The 26,436-nt window shown below is 35.5% G+C and overlaps 1 protein-coding gene across 1 annotated transcript; it reads left to right on the forward strand.

Moving 5' to 3' along the window:
• Positions 1 to 269: 269 nt before the first annotated feature.
• On the forward strand, positions 270 to 24,356 carry LOC132543907 (DNA-directed RNA polymerase III subunit RPC8-like). The gene is made up of 7 exons (XM_060207458.1): positions 270 to 399; positions 1,664 to 1,760; positions 2,168 to 2,254; positions 2,800 to 2,863; positions 4,902 to 4,988; positions 14,268 to 14,379; positions 23,555 to 24,356. Exons 1-7 carry the CDS (start codon positions 289 to 291, stop codon positions 23,606 to 23,608), a joined length of 612 nt encoding a protein of 203 aa, XP_060063441.1. The 5' UTR covers positions 270 to 288; the 3' UTR covers positions 23,609 to 24,356.
• Positions 24,357 to 26,436: the final 2,080 nt, after the last annotated feature.

Consider the following 26,436-nt stretch of genomic DNA (forward strand, 5'->3'; position numbering starts at 1 on the left):
TAAATTGGCATTCAACTAAACACCACTACAATCTACATTGTAGTCCATTGGATGGGAATAAAATAGTGCCAATGTAAGATCATGGTTATAAATTTGAGTGTTCCCAGGAACAAACTGAGTGACAGTTTAAATATCACATAAACATTATTATATAAGCATAAATGTACTAGAGTTCAGTGTTAGATATTAAAAGTTTTGTTAATCTCTGCTTTATCATACTTGTATTATTTATCTTCTATTTTTTTATTCTTATTCTCAGATTGACCAATCTCTACCAAGTGAAAGAGAATGTTTGTTTTGGTTGAGATGAAAGATACTGTGAGGATTCCTCCTTGGCTTTTTCACATAAACTTCAATGATGCGGTAGTAGAAACTCTCAACAAAAAATTTGCAAACAAGGTGTGTATACTGCACAAGGGTGAATCATGCTGGTATTAAATGGCTTTGTGGAGTTGTATAAACCTGCATATAATGTAAAAAGGCAATAATAGTGAAGCTGGCCAAATAGTTTCATTAAGATACTGGGCATTATATACAATCTTTTTGAAATTGGATCTAAAGATTTACTACAAAACAAGGATGCCTTGATGATATTATTTCCTTTGTGTTTGGTACCGCTAAGAAATGAAATTGATTTCCTCTTGGTCATAAAATGTTATGTTGATTAGAGATGGCAATGTCAGGAATTATCATAACCATTAAGATAAATGCTTAATATGTGTGGAAGGTTATTTCATTGCTACAGGAACAATATATGTAAAATCTAAGCATATATAATCAAAGCATTTAAAGATAGAAGTTACTTTGGCAAATTCTATGATTAACAGACAAATGTATTATAACTGCTGATCCTGTGTCCTTCCCCTCCTGTTACTACACATGCAGGATATATACATGGAAGCTGAATAAACAGTTTATTTTACAGATGTTGAATCATTAAGAGAACACAAACTCTTATCATTACTTTCAGTTACACTGTAATTGTTGTTTAATTTGATTGGAGGAGAGTTTTGTTGTTTTATTTACAGGTTGTCCACAATGTTGGCTTCTGTGTCACACTCTGGGATATTATCGTTTTATTTACAGGTAGTCCACAATGTTGGGTTCTGTGTCACACTCTGGGATATCATCGTTTTATTTACAGGTTGTCCACAATGTTGGCTTCTGTGTCACTCTCTGGGATATTATCGTTTTATTTACACATTGTCCACAATTTTGGGTTGTGTGTATCTCTCTGGGATATTATCGTTTTATTTACAGGTTGTCCACAATGTTGGCTTCTGTGTCACACTCTGGGATATTATCGTTTTATTTACAGGTTGTCCACAATGTTGGGTTCTGTGTCACACTCTGGGATATTATCATTTTATTTACACGTCCACAATTTTGGGTTGTGTGTCACTCTCTGGGATATTATCGTTTTATTTACAGGTTGTCCACAATGTTGGGTTCTGTGTCACTCTCTGGGATATTATCATCTTATTTACACCTTGTCCACAATTTTGGGTTGTGTGTCACTCTCTGGGATATTATTGTTTTATTTACAGGTTGTCCACAATGTTGGCTTGTGTGTCACTCTCTGGGATATTATCGTTTTATTTACAGGTTGTCCACAATGTTGGCTTGTGTGTCACTCTCTGGGATATTATCGTTTTATTTACAGGTTGTCCACAATGTTGGCTTGTGTGTCACTCTCTGGGATATTATCAAACTAGATGAAAGCTTTATATTCCCTGGGGATGGTGCTTCACATACTGTTGGTGAGATACATTGATTTTTATTTACTTTAAACATCCTGATAGAAAACAGTCTAGAATGTATTTATAACTTTTTGTTCCACATACTCTAATGTGCCATACATCACTTCACTCACACAAACAAGATGTTTGCCATCCCTGGAAAGCAGAGCAATCATGTGATTTAGATTTCAGAAAATGGTGTCTCAATTTGAGTAGATAATATTACAGTAAATGATATTAACATTGAAAAAGACTTCATGCCTTAACATTTCTAAATGCACAAACATACTTAAAATAAAGATTAAGCACAATAAAAAATGTTGAGACTTATTTCCGAATTATTTCATGGGTCATTGATGCTTCTGCACATGTGATGAAACAAAATGATAAGAATTATCTCCCTTGTAACACTATACCTTTTATTTCAGTACATTTCCACTTTGTGGTATTTAGGCCATTCGTTGACGAGATTCTCATCGGCAAAATAAAAAGTTGTTGCAAAGAAAGTGTTCAAGGTAAGATTTGAAAGGATGAGGAAATTATATTTACATAATATTTATTTTGACAAAATGATTGATGATTTAAGTCATGTTAAAGGTTGTAGTGGTGATAAGAAAATTTATCTTAAAAATCAAGGTAACAATAAACATGGAAGACCAATAATTAGAATAAAAACATTTTTTAGAACAAGTAAACAATTCACAATCTTACCCCCAAGAAAAAAGAGCAGTTTGTCTTAAAATATGGAAATGGATTTACATTATATATTGCTGATGTAGAAAGTTGACTTTTGATAATGAATGGGGAAAAACACTGTTTTTGTCTAGCAATAAGCCCAGCAAGCCAAAATATAGATTCTATAATTCAAAGTTAGGAGAAGGGCTTGATATGATACAATAAAATAGCATTTGTTAGTATTTCTACTTAAAGCAAGATGTAGCTAGACTCACCAGTTGAGGACTTGTTATTGGATAAACAGGATAATGAATAGCAGTGATACACACCAGTGTAGCTGATGTTAAACACACACCAGTGTATTCAATGTTTTTGTTTATTACAGTGACAATGGGTTTCTTTGATGACATCACCATTCCAGCAGAGTCCCTACAACATCCATCAAGATTGTATCCTTTAGGATCACCATACTACAGTGACTGACTGTCATACTGCTTATAGTCCTGTTAATGTACAGTTTTACTTATCTTCTTGATGAAAGACAGTAATCTAAGGGATGGGTGTTATAAGAACCTTACACATGTTCATGTGCCTATGATTTGTGTAATTATTTAAAGTAAAGATATCAACAGAAACTTAAGCCTTTAAGATAAATAAATAAATAAATAAATAGTAAATAAATAAATAAATAAATAAATAAATAGTAAATAAATAAATAAATAGTAAATAAATAAATAAATATATAAATAAATAAAACAGAAATTATAGCATGTGATTCTATTAATTGGATGGTCAGATGGTTCAGTAGTAACACACAAGCCTCTCACCCAGTGTTACCTCCGACTTCCTTTCACAGTAAAATCTTCTCCACACTTCAGTCAAGGACAACAAGAGTGGTAGCTGTAAATTTATAGCTTAATTCATGATTGTTGTAAAATAACCAAAGTTTATAGTTGTTCTGGTCATAAAATACTGTATGGTGTATGCTGAAGTCAATTGTACCTCTCTTTTGCATCATGCATACCATACAGCCTTCTATTTTCCCGTCAAAGATTTCAAGTATGTTAACCTAAATTAACAAAATTGTATACATTAATACAATTTTCACTCTTTATCAAGTTCATATCATCTCCCCTTTTCGGTGGGGATTCAATATTTCATGTCTACATGATTTTAACTTTTACTAAGAACAGAGGGTGTAAAATGCCCCCAGCTTGTCAAACTTCAGTGAGAACTGATGTTAAGGGCTGACCACACAAACACACAAGCTCATAATGATTCTCACAAGATTACACAGAGTTACATGTACTTGTGAGAAATAAGTTCCGATTTTTACTAGGAGCCTGACTCTGATTTTCTGACTCAGATTCAATTCAACAAATATGTTAACAAAAAATTCAGACTTTATAGATTTTGATTAGAATGGATATTAACATTATTTATATGCCAGAAAATACATGATTTTTACTGATGTAGTATTGACGTGAGAGGATACACAAACGTTAATACATTTTTTAAAAGTTTCACTTTCTGCTTCTGTTTGTTCATTATACAAAACAAAGTACAACATTATGATGTTTGTTGATAATTACATCAGAATCGGCCAACAAATACATGTATAAATACTGTATAGATCGGTTAATTGAGACACTATTACAGGCCAGGGCCCGTCAAAGGAACCAATAAGTACTACATGTATGTATAAGATAATCCTCCCATTGCTATATCAAGAATAAAACCTTTCAATATAAACATTACATATTTTGAAATAATTTCTCTTGGATATTAAATGTTGCTGTTCACTGTTTCAAGTTTGAAGAACCCTGGTGTTACAACATTTTATGTTTACCTTGAATAGTTTTTCCTTATTCTCAACAAACACATTTTAGAAACAACAAGTGGTAGAAACCAGAATCTTCTGCCTGCCATTAGACTGTAAGTCACTATGACATTAATATATATTACTTGATTTAATATGTAAAAATACAACCAGTATTTTTTAAAGGTCACATGATCCATCAAATTTATTATAAGTTTGAAACTATGAACTTAAAAGTAGATAATCTGATGTGTGATATATTTAAGTCTATATCAACTTATACTGAAATTTAATTGATGATTGAAGAAAGAAGACATTACATTTTGCACAAACACTTTCACTGTATTAGTCTTCAGGTGATAGTAGGTGATAAATGAGTTGCATCACAAATTTTATACTGATATATATCATATTCGGGTTTTACATCAACAGATGGATGGGAGGGATAATGCCACTCTCCTTGTGCTTATCTAGGAATCTGTATAATTGTTTAAAAAAAATTTCACTCACTTCCCTTTTTTATGTAATTGCTGAAACTTTACAACTTTTGTACGAAGTGATGAAATAAAGTGATGATCAATTGAGAGTGTAGTTATGGTCCTGGACAGGTGACACTCTGATTCTACCGGTCACTTAAAGGTTGTCATGTTTCCCTAACTGATGTTCAGTGTGGATAAGGAACAGCTGTGGGCCTGGGAGTATCAAATGGAAGAGGAGAAACATGATCTGTACATGGATATAGGAGAGGAGGTCAGGTAGGTAAAAACACTCAGGCATGTAGTTCAGATAGGATATACACTCAGGTAGATATGTCAGATAGGTTGTACACTCAGTTATATATGTCAAATAGGTTGTACACTCGGGTATATAGGTTAGGTTGGTCATACACTCAGGTATATATGTCAAATAGATTGTACACTCGGGTATATAGGTTAGGTTGGTCATACACTCAGGTATATATGTCAAATAGACTGTACACTCGGGTATATAGGTTAGGTTGGTGATACACTCAGGTATATATGTCAAATAGGTTGTACACTTGGGTTTATAGGTTAGGTTGGTCATACACTCAGGTATATATATCAGATAGGTTGTCAAATAGGTTGTACACTCAGGTATATAGATTAGGCTGGTCATACACTCATTTATATAAGTCAGATAGGGTATACACTTACTGATATAGCTCGATTATGGATGTACACTCAGATGTAATGGTAAGGTAGTTCAAACACTCAGGTATATTGGTCAAGTAGGTCTTTCACTTAGGTAGGTCAGGTAGGTCATACACTCAGGTATATAGGTTAGGTAGGTGGTACACTCAGATGTAATGGTAAGGTAGTTCAAACACTCAGGTATATTGGTCAAGTAGGTCTTTCACTTAGGTAGGTAAGGTAGGTCATACACTTCTGTATGTAGGTCAAGTAGGTTGTACATTTGGGTATAAGGGTCTGGTAGGTCATACACTCAGGTATATAGGGCAGGTGGGTCATATAATTTTTAGTCAGAAGCATCTTTAGGGGTGGGAACATACTCTGTATAAATATTGTGTCATGGCCCTCCAGGGCCTGAGGGCGGAGCCCAAAAGGGAGAATATTGCTAGTTCTTTAAAAAGCTCTTGTAGGAATGATTGGATTTCACCCATATGGGCATCAAGAGATTAATACATTCACAATCTAAGAACTGGCACTTGGGTATGTCCCCACTCCTCTGGACTTCATTTCTGGGTGATATCTTTGAAACAGTTGAACTCCCCTCCTCATAACAGTATGTATATAATTGCTTGGCATCAAGAAGTAAACACATTTGTTATATAAGAATTGACCCTTGGTGTAGCAAATTTGTCGGGAATATTAATTTGGGCTCCATGCGTGCATCCATCTGCCTGGGCTATAACTTCAAACCATTCCACTCAGCTTCACAAAACCTGCTGAATATATTAAGTACGTGTCCTCATTGTGCTTTTACTATTGATAACATTTCATTTTTTAAATTTTTTGTGTTTCCATGGAAACATATCCAAAAAAAAAAATTAGTGTTTACTTTCCTTTCCAGGCTACAACGTCAAAATTATTTCACTCAACTCATCAAAACTTTCTGTATGTATTAGGTTAGTGCCCTAGTTTTGCCTTTTGCTTTTGATGACATTTCATTTTTCATATCTTTTCTGTTACCATGGAAACACAAAATAAGTGTTAACTTTCCTTACCGGGCTACAACTTCAAAACCATTCCACTCAACTTCACAAAACCTGCTGTATATATTAAGTTAGTGCCCTAGTTGTGCCTTTTTCTATTAGCAACGTTTCTTTTTTTACATTTTTTGTGTTACCATGGAAGCATAGCCAAAAAAACCCACAAAATTAGTGTTTACTTTCCTTTCCAGTTTACAGCTGTAAAACTGTTCCAGTCAACTCATCAAATCTTTCTGTATTTATCAACTTAGTGCCCTAGGTTTGCCTTTTGTATTCAGGACAAGTTATTATTTTGTTTTTTCTTTTACCATAAATTTTTTCAATATCTTGTGACTTCTTATATTACTCTAGAGCTTATAGAGTGTTGCATAAATTTGTTCATGGACAATACCAAGCTCTATTCAAATATTAACAGTCAAACACACAGGATCTACATCAAGGTATAAGGTTGATGTATATATATATATATATATAGGTTAAGACATATATGTATAATGTTGAAGTTGAGGAAATGCAAGGAAATTTAATTGATAATTGACAAAAGATGTTACATTTTCACTGTTAGAACTTCGGGTGACAGTTAGCAGTACATAATTGAGTGACATCACAATTTATACCTGTATACCGGTATGTAGCATGCTTTGCAGATATAGTTGAGATACCAACCTGATAACCATATAAACTCTTACTGGGAATGAAAAGAGAAAGAGTAATGATATAAGAATTTACCCAATGGTCTTTCCCGTCAAAGTGGCTAAGTGACTGAGTTTTATTTTGGAAATATTTAAAATACCCAACCTATAAGCATGTATAACATTGTAACAACGTGAGCCATACAGGCCCTAGGGACCTCTTGTTAAAGTGGTATATTCCTGGAAAAATTAGCTTTTTGATCCATTTTTGGTGGAGGCATACACTGGGTATGACCCCTCTTCATCTGCCTATGTACAGTCTTGTAAATAGAGGTCACTTAATTCATACACTCAGGTGCAGTTGAAACTCACTGTCTCAAAATCTCTGGAGTCGAAATTCTATTTGAGACGAAATAATTTTCAAGTCCCAAATTTTCCCTTCTATATCTTCGTATTTTTAGATTGGATGATTGTAAAGCAAGGGAAAAGACATTAGTTGAAAATGTTTTTTGTCAAAACATCGACACGTCTTCTGACGAAATCAATCAATACCTGAGTAGAAAGTCATCTGTGCATAACACATGTCAAATTATGGCGTATCTGTCCATCGTACATACAACACTTGGTCACTGAAGATTAATTACCAGTTTGATTATCCAATTAAAGATTTGCTTCTTAATTAGTGTCATAGCGCATTTACACAAAACATGAAAACATTTAGCTTGGTTGTGTGCATCTTCAGGAATGATAAAAACAAAACCATCAAACCAGTACAAACGTTTTGACGAAATCCTGAACCCCACAATTCCAAAAGAAACATATTTTAAACTTGTTAACTAAAGGACTGTGATCAGGCACTTTGTGTGTGGACAATGAAGTGCTGAAAGTATTTTTCTTTGATAGAGTCTATATCTGTGTGTGTTAAGTCAAGTGTTTGTACAATGTTTTCTGTAAGGGGTAAAAACTTCATAGTGCCGAATTTTCATACATTTATTTATTAAGAATAAAGTCATATTGATATGATCTGTGGCTTCATACATCGTTTCTTGTAGTGTATCAAAAGCAAATTTAAATTTTGTTTTATGTCATTCTGTAAAATATATGATGTATATATGCTTGGTCAGTAAGGGTATTGTACACGTATGCGGGATGGAACAATGTGAGTACAACTTCATTTCGTTGGAACTGTTATTATATGTTTTACTCTTTGCATGAATAAACAATAAGAGGAGAAAGTAGGATAGATTCATTTGTTTATTGACTGCCATTTCAAATATCAGATCAAACTACGCTCTTTGCATGCTGTGGTAGCCATACTTCTTTCAGGAAACTGATATCGTTAACCATATTGTGCAATTCCTTTGAGTCGAAATACAGATAAGTCAAAATGTTTTCTGCAGTCCCTTGAAATTTTGTGATAACAAGTTTCGACTGTATATAGGTCATGCAGGACATATACTCATGTATATAGAGGTCAGGTACAGGTATAAAGCAGGAGATTAGTCAGATAAAAGGAAGAAGATGTATAGAAGTTATATATAAGGAGGGTCAGATAGGTTATACAAGTGTTCATAAACAGAGGAGATATAATTAGAGACAATTAACAAAGCATGTAGCGCATTTATTTTGGGAATCAATGTTTAGTGATGGTTACAGTTAAATATCTTGTATATTGATGTGATCATCCTATTGTAAGGTCATGCATGTTTAAAGGTATTCCGCCAAAATTGCAAATATTTTTTGTAGCACCATACATTTTTCAAATGTATCTCTTAAAACTTCAAATTATTATAAGCTATAAAATATCCTTCGTGTGATGACTTCGGACAGGGGAAATTGATGGAAATAACCCCTGACCAGTACAAAATTAGAATGTAGGGCGAGAGAGTTAGTATATCAGTAAAAGACATTGTCCCCTTTATATTTGTCCATGACAACACAAACTACATTGAAATGACACTAACAGATATTGATATTCCTGTATGAAAAATAAGTGTGGCAACATTTACAGTGTATTACGCAGGAGCAAACCTGTTGTGACGTCATCAGGGCAGCATGAACATCAGTAAACAGATCTAGCTAGACCTAAATGGAATTTCCTCAAATAAATGACAAAAGGTGAATTTTTGGGGGAATGGAGTCATGTGATTTCCACAAGATCATTAGTTGATGTTTTTGTTCAATTTTTCTCAAAAAGCATCGTATGAAATCCTAACTTGGGCAGAATGTCCCTTTAAAGACACTGTTTAGTGTTCTCATCAAGATCCTTGTCATTTTGTGTAGGAAAATTGGCAGCTTTGGTATACAACAAACAGACATCTTGTAAAATGTCTGATTTCCTGCCAAAGGACATATTGACTGATATATGCTAGTAAACAGTTGTTTTATCAAAGCTATTGATTCTGTATAACATGAACCTTTATTTGGTCTATGAAGGAAGCCAAATATGGTATAAAACATTGTTGATTACTTCACAATCAGCTATGATCATTGTTACAGATTCAAAAGGAAATGAAGCCAAACATGTTTTAAAGCAATTTTCTATTCTTTTATTACATTTTTAGCATATCATGGCATCCGTTGTCCATCCATCCTTCTTTCAACTCCTAAAAATCACTACTAGACATAAACAATTTACAGAGTTTTGACCAAATTTTGTCAGAAGCTTCCTTAGGGGAAGGGGGAACAATTTATTTTATAAATGGTGGGTCTTGGCCTCCTGGGGCCTGTGGGGCTTTTCCTTTAGATATGATTGGACTTTGCCCAAGGTTAGTATGAAGTATTCTTAGCTGACAGGGAATCGTTTTTGTGTAAGCAGTGGATCTTGGCCCCTTGGGGAAAGAAGGGCTGCCAAATAGGGGAAATAAAGTATATTTGATTAGTCCAGTTCTCTATCATCCTAAAGGAAACAGTGGCCATTAAAATAGTTAATATCAACATACTATAATTGTATAGAATGAAGCTAGCTGAAGATCACCACCTTTTGGGTAAGATTTTTACATTGATAAATAATTTGCAAGCCTTATTATTAGTCAACTTAAAAAAGATTTCCCTTCAGCCTGAGGCCCCCATCTTAGCCGAAAGAGATTAAATGATTCTATAAATCCCTCTTAGCGTGAGACCACGCTGGTGTTTTATGATTTCTCAAATAAAACAACTGAATATTCTCACTGTATAAATCAGATAGAATCTATTTATAGCTGGACATAAGCTATGTGAAGCATGATAGTCTAAATTATTAAAACTCATCCTGAAATGATTATAGAAAGATCTCAGAAACAATTCTTGCAACCAGTGTGATCTGGAAAGTAACAGAATTGAATGCTCACTACCATGGATTTCTGTCAGCCACTGCTTCCATATTTTAAGTAGATATAAGTAGATTAGTGAAGAGGGAATTATTTTAGTAGACCACCGAGATGTAGAATTCAGGAGATTTTTGTTTTCTGTCTAAGCTTAATAAAGAGTTGTCACAGATGTGTCTTATGGTATTCTTGAAGCTGGTAAAAAAAAGAAATGATTTAGGTTTTATGGCAGGACTTTCAAATATACTGGGACAATATTACCTGGCCAGTCATTTTGTTTATAGGAAATTGGCTCAAAAAACTGCCTTTTGTAGGTGTTAGGGGAACTAATTGCTCAAAATCTTGGTAGAATATGCAGGAAAGTAAAAGTGTAGAGCATTTTAATGACTGACACATTTTATTATTGAAAGGTTAGTTTCCATAAATATCTCTTAGAGAGCTATAAACCTATTACATTGGAAGGAAGGGTTTATAGTGTAGCTGTCTGTCAGTCTACCCAGGCACTCAGCATCTCTCTAAAGATATAGCTTTTATAAGATGTGGAGGATGGAAAATCATTATTTCAAAAATTTCCTATTAGCTGCAGGCAACAAGCACAATGATGTTACCACTACATATGTTCATGTACATAATTACTTTCCTAGAGTTACATTTAAATGGCATACCTAAGGAATTTTTATTTCTGAACGGTATCAAAGAAATCTTACCTGAAGGAGGTTCTTTTTCACTTGGAATTGATATCATTTCAAATGTCAAGACTTTTTACGTTAATTAACTAGGAGATCATGATTAAATAGAATTGTACGTACTAGGTATTTCCTCAAGCTGGTGAAGAAGTCTATTTCATCTGTCTGTTTCCTCATTACATGTAATGGAGCTCTCCCAAGTTATTTATTACAATATCTAATATCCGTAAGACTTGTGCTTTAAGAATTCAGGATATTATACCAATATGTTGGGATAAGAAATTATTGAGTATTTTTAGAACAAGCTCTATTATTTTGATTCATTATTGATGCTATTTCGTGTATATCATCCTTTCGGTAATGTAACTGGTTTTGGTAACACATACACATTAGCTTTCTTCAATATATTAAATACCAAATTATTTTATACCGTTTAAAAATAGCCAAACCAGTAACAAAATGGGATTGATAACATCAGTAAATATTATTACTACCTAATAATTTACATTCCTAATGTATTGTGAATATAACTCCAGAGTTAATAATTCATATACCGTATTTATCTTGAAGAAACCCCCATGGGCTAGCACATTATTTCTGAGTCACTGTCAGGGGCTTTTACAAGATCACAAATTAGTGTTTAATGTTAAATCTACGTAACAGCAAATAGAGAAAGGTTGGCTTTTTATCAAACCTGGACTTAATATGAGATATAAAGGATATATCTAGAGAGAAAAGTAAATAAATCACACAATCAAATATATATATATACATCTGTCAGTTCTTTATGGAGACCTTTTTGGATGGGTGAACAGAATTTGTCACCTCTTTGATACAGTTGTAAAATCAGAAAAACATGCTTACTGACCAAATAAATTTTTCATATAAAAATGTTCTAGACTTTTAATGTATTATTCTTGTAATTTTTGGTTTGTTTCTTTAAAGAAGTGTTGAGAGACATTTACGCATCACTTTATAATAGTACAAGGGTACTGAGGTTTTGTATCAGGATCCCTGTGGGGTTAAACTGTCCATTCCCAGGGTCAGATTACAAGGTTTATAAAGGGATGAAAGCCTGTTTTTTGACACAATCTGATAGTTGAGATTTTAGTGCAATGTGTTGAAAGACATTAGTACACGATTTTATGATTGGAATCAGGGTTCCTGTGTGGTTTAACTTGGCAGGTTGTCAAAACAAATTTCATTACAAAGTATTAAGTTTGGGAATATGTCAATAGACAATACACTAATGCCAAAATATATCTCTTCCATTTGTTACTGACAACCTGATATGTGAGCAAGTCGCGCTGTTCTGCAACAGGTTTTTTTTTCACTTTGACGGTGAATCTAGTTTCACAATGAAAATTCAACCTAATATAAATAATTTTGAGAAACACTCAAGTTCAGTTCTGCATATCTTTTGGTACTTAACCGATTTTCTCTCTTAGAATGCAGTATCATAGACCACAGGATGGCAATGTTTGCTGAATAGTCCTATAGTGGTTTGATGTGTGTTTTGATAGTGTACCTCACACCACCTCAGTGTAATTATAACAAGTTAGCCCTCTTGTCTACCCTTTCACAACTGACCCAATGCCAAGAGATGTAGCAGGTGTAATCAAACATATATAACATGAAACCTCCTGAGGTTAATTATTGCTCAGTAAAGTGTCCTTTGCCATGGCCAATAGTGGGAGGTTGTGTTGAAACTCTGTGTACACACGGGGTTTTTTATTCTCTATACCTCAAACAGTATCACTACAGGGAAAAATACCAGTCCCACTCCACCGCTGTAACACACACTGTAACATTGTAGGGTAAATACCAGTCCCACTCCTCCTCTGTACACACACTGTAACACTGTAGGGTAAATACCAGTCCCACTCCTCCACTGTAACACACTGTAACACTGTAGGGTAAATACCAGTCCCACTCCTCCTCTGTAACACACTGTAACACTGTAGGGTAAATACCAGTCCCACTCTTCCTCTGTAACACACTGTAACACTGTAGGGTAAATACCAGTCCCACTCTTCCTCTGTAACACACTGTAACACTGTAGGGTAAATACCAGTCCCACTCCTCCTCTGTACGCACACTGTAACACTGTAGGGTAAATACCAGTCCCACTCTTCCTCTGTAACACACTGTAACACTGTAGGGTAAATACCAGTCCCACTCCTCCTCTGTACGCACACTGTAACACTGTAGGGTAAATACCAGTCCCACTCCTCCTCTGTACGCACACTGTAACACTGTAGGGTAAATACCAGTCCCACTCCTCCTCTCAACTTTAACCTTGCCTATAACTATTGCACCATAACACACTGTAACACTGTAGGGTAAATACCAGTCCCACTCCTCCTCTGTAACACACACTGTAACACTGTAGGGTAAATACCAGTCCCACTCCTCCTCTGTAACACACACTGTAACACTGTAGGGTAAATACCAGTCCCACTCCTCCTCTGTAACACACTGTAACACTGTAGGGTAAATACCAGTCCCACTCCTCTGGATTCGGAGCATATTGTTTTTGTTGTCTGTTAGTCTGTTGTCAACTTTAACCTTGCCTATAACTATTGCACCATAAGAGGTATGACCTTTATATTTGGCATGTGTGCTCCTTTTGACAAGACCTTTCCAAATAGTACTAACAATTTTTGCCATGTGACCTTTATGGTGACCTTTGACCTACATTTGAAAAATTTGAACATTTTCCATAACTATTGCATCATAAGAGGTAATGCATTTCATATTTTGCATGTGTGCTCCTTGTGTCAAGACCTTTCATTTGAAAGTTGAAAAAAAAAATAAATAAAAACTAACACAATGAAGACACATGCATTTTACAAAGTGTACATGCAATTAGCACATACCTAACACACTACAGTTTTAATGTCCCACTTCAAAATTTTGTTGCAACTGGGGGCATAGTGTTTCATTAACACATCTTGCTTTTCTTCTCTTAGCATTCATTCTTTTATTTACTTTTTAATTGTTTGAAATGAAAAAGTGTGAGTAAAGCTGTAAATTATAAACAGAATAGTAGTGAAGCAAACTTCGTAAGACCATTGTTAGTTATGATAAAAGTCAGGTTTACATCAAGAATGTTTCATCAAATAACACAAATGCTGCAGGCATGTAGTCTTAAGCAGTCAGGAAACTGTTAACAGTTTTGTGTAATGTAGTCCTAAACATATATATTTAAATTTTTCAGATTTCGTGTTTCTGACGAGATATTTGTAGATACAACGCCTTCAAGTCCAGAAAATGCAGCAGGAGAGGAAATAGCAGACACAGAAGTCAAGAAGGCACCCTACACTATTGTGGTGAGATCTGTTATAATCCATTTTCATTTGATCCCTGCAATGTCATCAGTTAAGATGCTCTGTAACATTATCAAACCTCTTTAAATCAAATTTTATCTTCCCTTATAAAAAAAAAATATGTGATTTACTTATTGGCCAAACAATATCTGACCTTGTAAATGACTCTGGATGTTCACTGGGTGATAAAACCAACAAATGCACATTGTACATCAATCAAGGTCAAACACTATCTCACCTTGTAATGATTGTCAAGGTGAAGTAGTGTCTCACCTTGCAATGTGTATCAAGGTCAAATGATATGCATTGTCAAACAATCTCCTTTCTCATAATGTCCCGCAATGTCAAGCGATATTTTGCCTTGTAATTTCTGCCAGATTCATAAAACATCCTACTTTATATTGTCTGTCAAGGTCAAACATTATCCTACCTTATAGTATATGTTGAAGGCAAACAATATCTCTGCTTGTTATAATTTTGGCCTGCCTATGATGCCATGAGACAAAAAGCGTTCCCCAGCTATGATATCTCTCACCACATACAATACCTCCCTTATCATGGTTGTCTATTTCAATAAGTACCTTCTCTTAGTTATTCATATCAAGGTCAGGAAATTCCTTTCCTGAGAATATGTAATGCATGTCATATTTAAACATTAAATAGTATATCCCTCTGGCACAGTATGTGATTTGTCAGTATATAAGGATGTACTGGCCTTCTGTTTACCTGGTTATAAAAAGATGTGATGTACTAGCCATCTGTATACCTGGTTATAAAAAGATGTGATGTACTGGCCTTCTGTTTACCTGGTTATAAGAAGATGTGATGTACTGGCCTTCTGTATACCTGGTTATAAGAAGATGTGATGTACTGGCCATCTGTATACCTGGTTATAAGAGGATGTGATGTACTGGCCTTCTGTATACCTGGCTATAAGAGGATGTGATGTACTGGCCATCTGTATACCTGGTTATAAGAGGATGTGATGTACTGGCCTTCTGTATACCTGGCTATAAGAGGATGTGATGTACTGGCCTTCTGTATACCTGGTTATAAGAGGGTGTGATGTACTGGCCATCTGTGTACCTGGTTATAAGAGGATGTGTTGTACTGGCCTTCTGTATACCTGGTTATAAGAGGGTGTGATGTACTGGCCTTCTGTATACCTGGTTATAAGAGGATGTGATGCACTGGCTTCTGTATACCTGGTTATAAGAGGAAGTGATGTACTGGCCTTCTGTATACCTGGTTATAAGAGGATTTAATGCACTGGCCTTCTGTATACCTGGTTATAAGAGGATGTGATGTACTGGCTTCTGTATACCTGGTTATAAGAGGATGTGATGTACTGGCCTTCTGTATACCTGGTTATAAGAGGAAGTGATGTACTGGCCTTCTGTATACCTGGTTATAAGAGGATGTGATGCACTGGCTTCTGTATACCTGGTTATAAGAGGATGTGATGTACTGGCCTTCTGTATACCTGGCTATAAGAGGATTTAATGCACTGGCCTTACCTGTTTATAAGAGGATGTGATGTACTGGCCTTACCTGGTTATAAGAGGAAGTGATGTACTGGCCTTCTGTATACCTGGTTATAAGAGGAAGTGATGTACTGGCCTTCTGTATACCTGGTTATAAGAGGAAGTGATGTACTGGCCTTCCGTATACCTGGTTATAAGAGGATGTAATGCAATGGCCTTCTGTATACCTGGTTATAAGAGGAAGTGATGTACTGGCCTTCTGTATACCTGGTTACAAGAGGATGTGATGCACTGGCCTTCTGTATACCTGGTTATAAGAGGATGTGATGTACTGGCCTTACCTGGTTATAAGAGGAAGTGATGTACTGGCCTTCTGTATACCTGGTTATAAGAGGATGTGTTGTACTGGCCTTCTGTATACCTGGTTATAAGAGGGTGTGATGTACTGGCCTTCTGTATACCTGGTTATAAGAGGATGTGATGCACTGGCTTCTGTATACCTGGTTATAAGAGGAAGTGATGTACTGGCCTTCTGTATACCTGGTTATAAGAGGATTTAATGCACTGGCCTTACCTGTTTATAAGAGGATGTGATGTACTGGCCTTACCTGGTTATAAGAGGAAGTGATGTACTGGCCTTCTGTATACCTGGTTATAAGAGGAAGTGATGTACTGGCCTTCTGTATACCTGGTTATAAGAGGAAGTGATGTACTGGCCTTCTGTATACCTGGTTATAAGAGGATGTGATGCACTGGCTTCTGTATACCTGGTTATAAGAGGAAGTGATGTACTGGCCTTCTGTATACCTGGTTATAAGAGGATTTAATGCACTGGCCTTACCTGTTTATAAGAGGATGTGATGTACTGGCCTTACCTGGTTATAAGAGGAAGTGATGTACTGGCCTTCTGTATACCTGGTTATAAGAGGAAGTGATGTACTGGCCTTCTGTATACCTGGTTATAAGAGGAAGTGATGTACTGGCCTTCCGTATACCTGGTTATAAGAGGATGTAATGCAATGGCCTTCTGTATACCTGGTTATAAGAGGAAGTGATGTACTGGCCTTCTGTATACCTGGTTACAAGAGGATGTGATGCACTGGCCTTCTGTATACCTGGTTATAAGAGGATGTGATGTACTGGCCTTACCTGGTTATAAGAGGATGTGATGTACTGGCCTTACCTGGTTATAAGAGGATGTGATGCACTGGCCTTCTGTATACCTGGTTATAAGAGGATGTGATGTACTGGCCTTACCTGGTTATAAGAGGAAGTGATGTACTGGCCTTCTGTATACCTGGTTATAAGAGGAAGTGATGTACTGGCCTTCCGTATACCTGGTTATAAGAGGATGTAATGCAATGGCCTTCTGTATACCTGGTTATAAGAGGATGTGATGTACTGGCCTTCTGTATACCTGGTTATAAGAGGATGTGATGTACTGGCCTTCTGTATACCTGGTTATAAGAGGATGTGATGTACTGGCCTTACCTGGTTATAAGAGGATGTGATGTACTGGCCTTCTGTATACTGTAAATCTTTTAGATTTCGTGAATATTTTATTTTGTGAACTCACCTCTGCAGTTATTTTTTGTGAATATATGATTTTACAACTGCTTATATAGAAATAACTTTGAATATGCGAATGATGAGCTGTAAGACATATGAACTCTTGAAAGCTTCTATATAGGCAAATATGGCTATGCTTTATAAGTCATATTAGTCTGATAACATTTGATATTTTGTGTCCATACTGAATTTTACAAGAGTATAGGCTAGTATGAAGACAAAACAAAATGTGAATTAAAACATGCTTTTCTGTTTGAAGAGAATTGTTTTCAAGGTACAGTTAGACGACAGGACTTAAATAGGCCAGATGTATTGTACAGTGTTTAATGTTATGCTTTGTAACATGTTTACACTAATTATACAGAAGTCATTCAAGCGATATGTCCTTGGCATTTTTCCTACTGTTTATTTTGTAATGTAATAAACTAGATGTTTTTGCATGTTTTTCTGTTATGCTAAATATTTTAGCACCTTTCGAACACAGAAAAAGCATTGGGGATTTACATCTATTGCAGCACACATGTTCAACCTCTGACCTCTGACCTATAGCTGTACATTTGATTGATGCCATTCTGTGAAGTTCTGCAGTGTGCAATACGGGATGTCGTTTAAAAGTACAAAGTTCTGAAGATGTCTGAAAGGAATATATGTCTAGCATATTTGTTTGTGATTGTATGATTAAGTATATACCAATCCTACAGAAGTGTAAACTGAATTAAAAGCATTATAAGTGATTTACTGTACCTGGTTTTAAGACCTACTTGAACTTTAACCTAAACCAATGTATCATCAGTTGAGGTTGGTGAAAATTATTGGGAAGTCTTACCGTCTGAATTCACGGTGATGTCACTGAGAAATATTCTATTTCTTTGTGTGTTATGAAGATGAACATATTTGATACACATAAGTTTGCCTGTTGGTTCCATTGTTGTTTACCATTTTCTCATTTGAAATGCGGCATTACATTCTTTTATTGACAAACATTTACACAGTGGATGTTGTGGTTGAAGCAGAAGACACATACCCTTCAGGAACACTTGGTTTTATTATCTTTGTACTTTTTTCAGGAATCTTTTTAATAAATCTTTCTTTTGGTCAAACTTTGACCTGATTTTATCAGATTAGACTTCAGATAAAGATTCTGTTAACATGTTACTATTTCCTTGTTATTACTCATTGATAACATTTTTCATATAAACAAGTTTTCTTTCCACATTGTTGAATGGTCCAGAAATACCATAAATAGCTCTAAATGCATTTGAAAATAGAAATATTTTGTCTTATGTAATTTCATTACCTTGTCTTGTCCTTCTGAAATACATAAGATGGAGCTTAATGATGTGTCTGCTACATGAGTGTAATTGGTTTAACAGACTTGTAATTAGTGCTGTGATGTAACAGTGTCATATACAGTAAATAACCTACCAACATGTAACTGTCACTCTCTCCAGAGCCCTGTGCCAAACTGTCAAAGCCTTCACTTCAACACCAAGCTTAATCAAGTGGTGTTAACCATCCCTGTCATCTTAAAAGCTAATATCATTTATTCAATATTGAAGTGCTCCAGTAATGAAAATGATAAAAAGGAGGCATTAGGTTTTAGGACTTTTTAGGTAAATAGCTCCTGGTGTTATTTCTGTAGCCTAAGGATCATTAAGAGTAGTTCTGTCATTCAAATTACAGTTTCTTATCGTCTACACAGTAATGCTTAGAGAACCTAGCTACTTTCCAATCATGGTGACTATGTTCACTAACATCCGTAGTCTATTATGCCATTCAGCTTGTGTTTTGGTCTGACAAGAGAGACAGAGCCAAATTGGAAGGTCTAGAAGTATTGCCATTTTCACGTAACAAGGACTGTTTGGAAAGATGACTGTTACCAGGCAACAGCTATAGTGATATAGAGGCCACTGTTGCCTAACAGACCTATTTTGATATTAGAGCCACAATTGCTTAAAAAGTGATATTGGGAAGAGATGACAGTTGACCACGTAGGTATATCAGAAGTGTAAGCAATAGGTCTAGAGTTATACATCAATGTTAAGTTTTTTTTTTAAAAAGTCTCACATTTTGTCCAGGGCAACAAAAATCTTGCATTATGATAATGATCAGCAGTTGGAAAACAAGATTCCACAGTTGCCCAATAGGGTTTAGTTGAAAAGCACGACATGGGTGATGATGATCCTGGAAGGGTTATTTGAAATGTATGACCCGGAGCTAGCACAGCAATTTCCCTTACAAGAGTAAGGCAGGGTTTGAAATGTCGACCATAGTACCAATAGCTTTGTTTTTGAAGTTCAAATTTATTGGAACCAGGCCACATAAGCAAGCCTGCTAAGGATAAGTAGAGAGGACTGACTATGCAGTCAGAACTGCCTACCATGTGGAGGTGGAATGTCAGTTCAAGGTGCTACAGACCATAATTGAAGGATATAAAAATCACTCTCCTGACCTATTCCTCAGCCCAGAGACCTTGTTGGTCTCCTGTAACATTTCCTGAAACTGGAGAATGATACATGGTTACAAGTGGCTTTGCTTTGAAAGTGACATCCTGTTTCTCAGAAATAAATTGACATGTGAAGTAACTGAGGGGTTTTAAAGCTACAGCTTATCCCTCACTTCCGGCGGTTGTTGTCCACACATGATGTGTTATTGTAATACTTTCTATTTCTGTCTATTGGAATAAGTGTGTGGGTGTGTGGAGGCTTTATATCACTGTCCATTAAGGGTGACACAGCTCCTGTACTTGAATCGCTTGACACATGAATAGTCATGACATCATTATTTGTATTTCCTTGGAATATTCATCATGATGTTATTATTGGAAATTTATCAATTATATGCTGTGATGTTTTGTACAAAGTACTTGAATATGATGTTACAGATCCATTACACAAATTTTATCTAAACATTGCCAATAAATGTTGCCCTGTCTTTGTGACACGGCCATCAATGTATGGTTTAACAATGGTCTTTGGATTGGTTACTGCCACATCAAACATTGGACAGAATCAGATTTGTTTTTTTTTTTGGTTTCTTCACATTAATAAATGCATTAAACTAAAGAAAATCTATTTCTGTTATTAGCTTTCTGAGTTCTTAACCCAGAGGATTTTTGAAGGAAGTTCGTATCAGCAGTTATGAACTAAATTTGTCTTTAAGTCATAGCTTGATTATCTCTTGAAATCATCATAGTAAGTGTTACATCTGGCCTGAGTATTCCACGACCTGAGTAAAATGAGAAGAATTTGGGGGAAAAGTGCAAGACTCCCGGTCAGCTGCAAATTTTGTATTTAAGCCCTAAATCTAGCCTCAACAGTATATATAGATACATATTTAGCCTTAACACAGGTAAATTGTGTAGTGTTATATATAGTCACAACACTGGTAAATTGTGTAGTGTTATATATAGTCACAACACTGGTAAATTGTGTAGTGTTATATATAGTCACAACACTGGTAAATTGTGTAGTGTTGTATAGCCACAACACTGGTAAATTGTGTAGTGTTGTATATAGTCACAACACTGGTAAATTGTGTAGTGTTGTATATAGTCACAACACTGGTAAATTGTGTAGTGTGGTATATAGTCACAACACTGGTAAATAGTGTTGTATATAGTCACAACACAGGTAAATTGTGTAGTGTTGTATATAGTCACAACACTGGTAAATTGTGTAGTGTTGTATATAGTGGTAAATTGTGTAGTGTTGTATATAGTCACAACACTGGTAAATTGTGTAGTGTTGTATATAGTCACAACACTGGTAAATTGTGTAGTGTTGTATATAGTCACAACACTGGTAAATTGTGTAGTGTTGTATATAGTCACAACACTGGTAAATTGTGTAGTGTTGTATAGCCACAACACTGGTAAATTGTGTAGTGTTGTATATAGTCACAACACTGGTAAATTGTGTAGTGTTGTATATAATCACAACACTGGTAAATTGTGTAGTGTGGTATATAGTCACAACACTGGTAAATTGTGTAGTGTTGTATAGCCACAACACTGGTAAATTGTGTAGTGTTGTATATAGTCACAACACTGGTAAATTGTGTAGTGTTGTATATAGTCACAACACTGGTAAATTGTGTAGTGTGTAGTGTTGTATATAGTCACAACACTGGTAAATTGTGTAGTGTGGTATATAGTCACAACACTGGTAAATTGTGTAGTGTTGTATAGCCACAACACTGGTAAATTGTGTAGTTTTGTATATAGTCACAACACAGGTAAATTGTGTAGTGTTGTATATAGTCACAACACTGGTAAATTGTGTAGTGTTGTATATAGTCACAACACTGGTAAATTGTGTAGTGTTGTATATAGTCACAACACTGGTAAATTGTGTAGTGTTGTATATAGTCACAACACTGGTAAATTGTGTAGTGTGGTATATAGTCACAACACTGGTAAATTGTGTAGTGTTGTATAGCCACAACACTGGTAAATTGTGTAGTGTTGTATATAGTCACAACACAGGTAAATTGTGTAGTGTTGTATATAGTCACAACACTAGTAAATTGTGTAGTGTTGTATATAGTCACAACACTGGTAAATTGTGTAGTGTTATATATAGTCACAACACAGGTAAATTGTGTAGAGTTGTATATACACCATTTGAACTAAAGTCTATAATGTCAAATTTTGTAAAGTTATAAATTCACCATAAATCACACAAAATTTGCATAATTATGTCACATACAGCCCAAAGTATTTAAAAAAAGACCAACAATTGCAGATGTCACATACAGTTTAAAATGTATCACAAATGACTGCAAAAATTGTGTAAGTGTCATATACAGCCTTAAATTAATCACCAATCACTGGTAAATTGTGTAAAATCACATACAGCTTTAATTTCTTCACTTATCATTGGTAAATTGTGTAATGTTGTATATATTGTATAATTTTGAATATCACTTTTAAGTACACTGATGAGTGATACACTGTGAAACAGTGAGTATGACTTGGTAACCAGGAAGAACTCTCTGTTGCTCCCTTCAAGCTTATTCTGTGAGGAATAAAAGCCGTCGTGTCTTTAATTTGATATTCAGGGAGCACTAACTCTATTGTTATTAGTTTCTCTGATCTGATACTGATAATTAAAGAAAGTTGATGAAGATTTGGCTGATACTTGGAAATACTCTTGGTATTTGATATCATTATGTTGATAGCATTGATATTGTGAATTACTAGAGATGAGCCTAGCTGTCATACCCAGGAGATATCTCCGACATGGTTCACATCAACAGCTATTTTGTTTTCGGTAAAATAATCGGATACTGTCAGTCTCAAATTAGGTGGAATTGCTTCTTGGTCAATACTTAAATTACAGATGCTGAAGAATTCCAAGCAACTCTTTTTGAGATTTTAAACTCCGTGGAAACAGTATGTTTTATCCTGATTTAAAGGAATGTGTACTCGTTTATAAAGATTTGGCAAATGCTAAGGGGATCTTAATGGTTACTATACATGCACATCTGAAGTGTTTCAATTACTTAGATCTCCAAAAAGTAATTATACTCTATTGCTTACAGTTTCTGTGAATTCACTTCTCCTGTCTGAAGGCATCTTTTCATGTATCTCTCTTGATATTGATTCGTACAACCTGACAAATTGTAGGTTTTATTTCTTGTAGCCACACAGGACACGACAGCCTGTCCATCAGGGTAGAATAGTGTACTGGCTAATCTGTTTACCTCCCTAAAATACAATTACCATAGCCATGTAATGATAGGGGTGGGACATCCAGCATAATCGAGCATTAAAACTGGAAATTTAAAGACACAAAATGTTTGATGAACCTGTTTTTGAACCACACAGGCCAACATCATTCCAGTATATGGTGCACAGAATCCAATGAATCTATGACACATTTTTTAAGTACATGTATTTACTAACATAGTATAATCTTGCATTGCAGGCAATTTCTGTTTTAGATTGAACTCTGCCACCATTTTACACACATATTGTGTTCATTATTTGAGTTAAGTTATGGAATGTGTTTAAATCAGACAATATTTGACAGGTTGAGATGAAAATATTGAATCATTAGGGGATGAGTAATTTGTTATGTTGTCGTAGATTTTGTAAACAGGATTGATTTGTGTGTTCACAGGGAACCATCAGCGAGCCTGGCTTAGGTCTCCTGTCGTGGTGGAACACAGGGTAGAGATTACTGAAACAGAGCTGTAGCAGGAATTTCCATGAAGAAGCTTCTGAATATGGATTGCTTGAAATGTGAAAAGAACATCAAACTTGTTTCAAAACAGAAGATGCTGAATCACAGGACGTTGATACTGTATAAAAAATACTGGGCACTTGGACATCCAGTTAGATGTTACCGGTACATATACTCAACAAGGACAGATAAAATTCCTGAAACAACAAATAAATCCCTCAGTGAGAGGCTAAAGGACAAGAAAGATAGAACCTCAGAACTCAAAAAAAAATACTGGATTAGAGGTAGAGGTAGATGTTATTCAGCTGGAGATGGAGAGATGGACATATGCATTATTGGACTGGACTAAAGAGAGAGGTACACTTCATTGGACTGGACTAAAGAGAGAGGTACACTTCATTGGACTGGACTAAAGAGAGAGGTACACTTCATTGGACTGGACTAGAGATGGAGGTAGACATTTTTGTACTGGACTAGAGAGAGGTAGACTTAATTGGACTGGACTAGTGATGGAGGTAGACATTACTGGGCTGGACTAGTGATGGAGGTAGACATTACTGGGCTGGACTAGAGATGGAGGTAGACATTATTAAACTGGACTAGAGATGGAGGTTGACATTATTAGACTGGACTAGAGATGGAGGTTGACATTATTAAATTGGACTAGAGATGGAGGTAGACATTATTAAACTGGACTAGAGATGGAGGTAGACATTATTAAACTGGACTAGAGATGGAGGTAGACATTATTAAACTGGACTAGAGATGGAGGTAGACATTATTAAACTGGACTAGAGATGGAGGTAGACATTATTAAACTGGACTAGAGATGGAGGTAGACATTATTAAACTGGACTAGAGATGGAGGTAGACATTATTAAACTGGACTAGAGATGGAGGTAGACATTATTAAACTGGACTAGAGATGGAGGTAGACATTAAACTGGACTAGAGATGGAGGTAGACATTATTAAACTGGACTAGAGATGGAGGTAGACATTATTAAACTGGACTAGAGATGGAGGTAGACATTATTGGACTGGACTAGAGATGGAGGTAGACATTATTAAACTGGACTAGAGATGGAGGTAGACATTATTAAACTGGACTAGAGATGGAGGTAGACATTATTAAACTGGACTAGAGATGGAGGTAGACATTATTAAACTGGACTAGAGATGGAGGTAGACATTATTAAACTGGACTAGAGATGGAGGTAGACATTATTATAGACATTATTAAACTGGACTAGAGATGGAGGTAGACATTATTAAACTGGACTAGAGATGGAGGTAGACATTATTAAACTGGACTAGAGATGGAGGTAGACATTATTAAACTGGACTAGAGATGGAGGTAGACATTATTAAACTGGACTAGAGATGGAGGTAGACATTATTAAACTGGACTAGAGATGGAGGTAGACATTATTAAACTGGACTAGAGATGGAGGTAGACATTATTAAACTGGACTAGAGATGGAGGTAGACATTATTAAACTGGACTAGAGATGGAGGTAGACATTATTAAACTGGACTAGAGATGGAGGTAGACATTATTAAACTGGACTAGAGATGGAGGTAGACATTATTAAACTGGACTAGAGATGGACTAGAGATGGAGGTAGACATTATTAAACTGGACTAGAGATGGAGGTAGACATTATTAAACTGGACTAGAGATGGAGGTAGACATTATTAAACTGGACTAGAGATGGAGGTAGACATTATTAAACTGGACTAGAGATGGAGGTAGACATTATTAAACTGGACTAGAGATGGAGGTAGACATTATTAAACTGGACTAGAGATGGAGGTAGACATTATTAAACTGGACTAGAGATGGAGGTAGACATTATTAAACTGGACTAGAGATGGAGGTAGACATTATTAAACTGGACTAGAGATGGAGGTAGACATTATTAAACTGGACTAGAGATGGAGGTAGACATTATTAAACTGGACTAGAGATGGAGGTAGACATTATTAAACTGGACTAGAGATGGAGGTAGACATGGAGGTAGACATTATTAAACTATTAGACTGACATTATTAAACACTAGAGATGGAGGTAGACATTAACTAGAGATGGAGGTAGACATTATTAAACTGGACTAGAGATGGAGGTAGACATTATTAAACTGGACTAGAGATGGAGGTAGACATTATTAAACTGGACTAGAGATGGAGGTAGACATTATTAAACTGGACTAGAGATGGAGGTAGACATTATTAAACTGGACTAGAGATGGAGGTAGACATTATTAAACTGGACTAGAGATGGAGGTAGACATTATTAAACTGGACTAGAGATGGAGGTAGACATTATTAAACTGGACTAGAGATGGAGGTAGACATTATTAAACTGGACTAGAGATGGAGGTAGACATTATTAAACTGGACTAGAGATAGGTAGACATTATTAAACTGGACTAGAGATGGAGGTAGACATTATTAAACTGGACTAGAGATGGAGGTAGACATTATTAAACTGGACTAGAGATGGAGGTAGACATTATTAAACTGGACTAGAGATGGAGGTAGACATTATTAAACTGGACTAGAGATGGAGGTAGACATTATTAAACTGGACTAGAGATGGAGGTAGACATTATTAAACTGGACTAGAGATGGAGGTAGACATTATTAAACTGGACTAGAGATGGAGGTAGACATTATTAAACTGGACTAGAGATGGAGGACATTAGACATTATTAAACTGGACTAGAGATGGAGGTAGACATTATTAAACTGGACTAGAGATGGAGGTAGACATTATTAAACTGGACTAGAGATGGAGGTAGACATTATTAAACTGGA

This window comes from Ylistrum balloti, unplaced genomic scaffold (assembly GCF_031769215.1).
Source record: "Ylistrum balloti isolate Yb309-2 unplaced genomic scaffold, AGI_CSIRO_Ybal_v1 Utg369772, whole genome shotgun sequence".
Classification (NCBI taxonomy): Eukaryota; Metazoa; Mollusca; class Bivalvia; order Pectinida; family Pectinidae; genus Ylistrum; species Ylistrum balloti.

Coding starts and splice junctions, on each gene's coding strand:
- LOC132543907 (XM_060207458.1), top strand. CDS start 289: ATGTTTGTTTTGGTTGAGATGAAAGATACTGTGAGGATTCCTCCTTGG. Junction 2,255..2,799: donor TTGCAAAGAAAGTGTTCAAG/GTAAGATTTGAA, acceptor TGTTTATTACAG/TGACAATGGGTTTCTTTGAT. Junction 2,864..4,901: donor CTACAACATCCATCAAGATT/GTATCCTTTAGG, acceptor ACTGATGTTCAG/TGTGGATAAGGAACAGCTGT.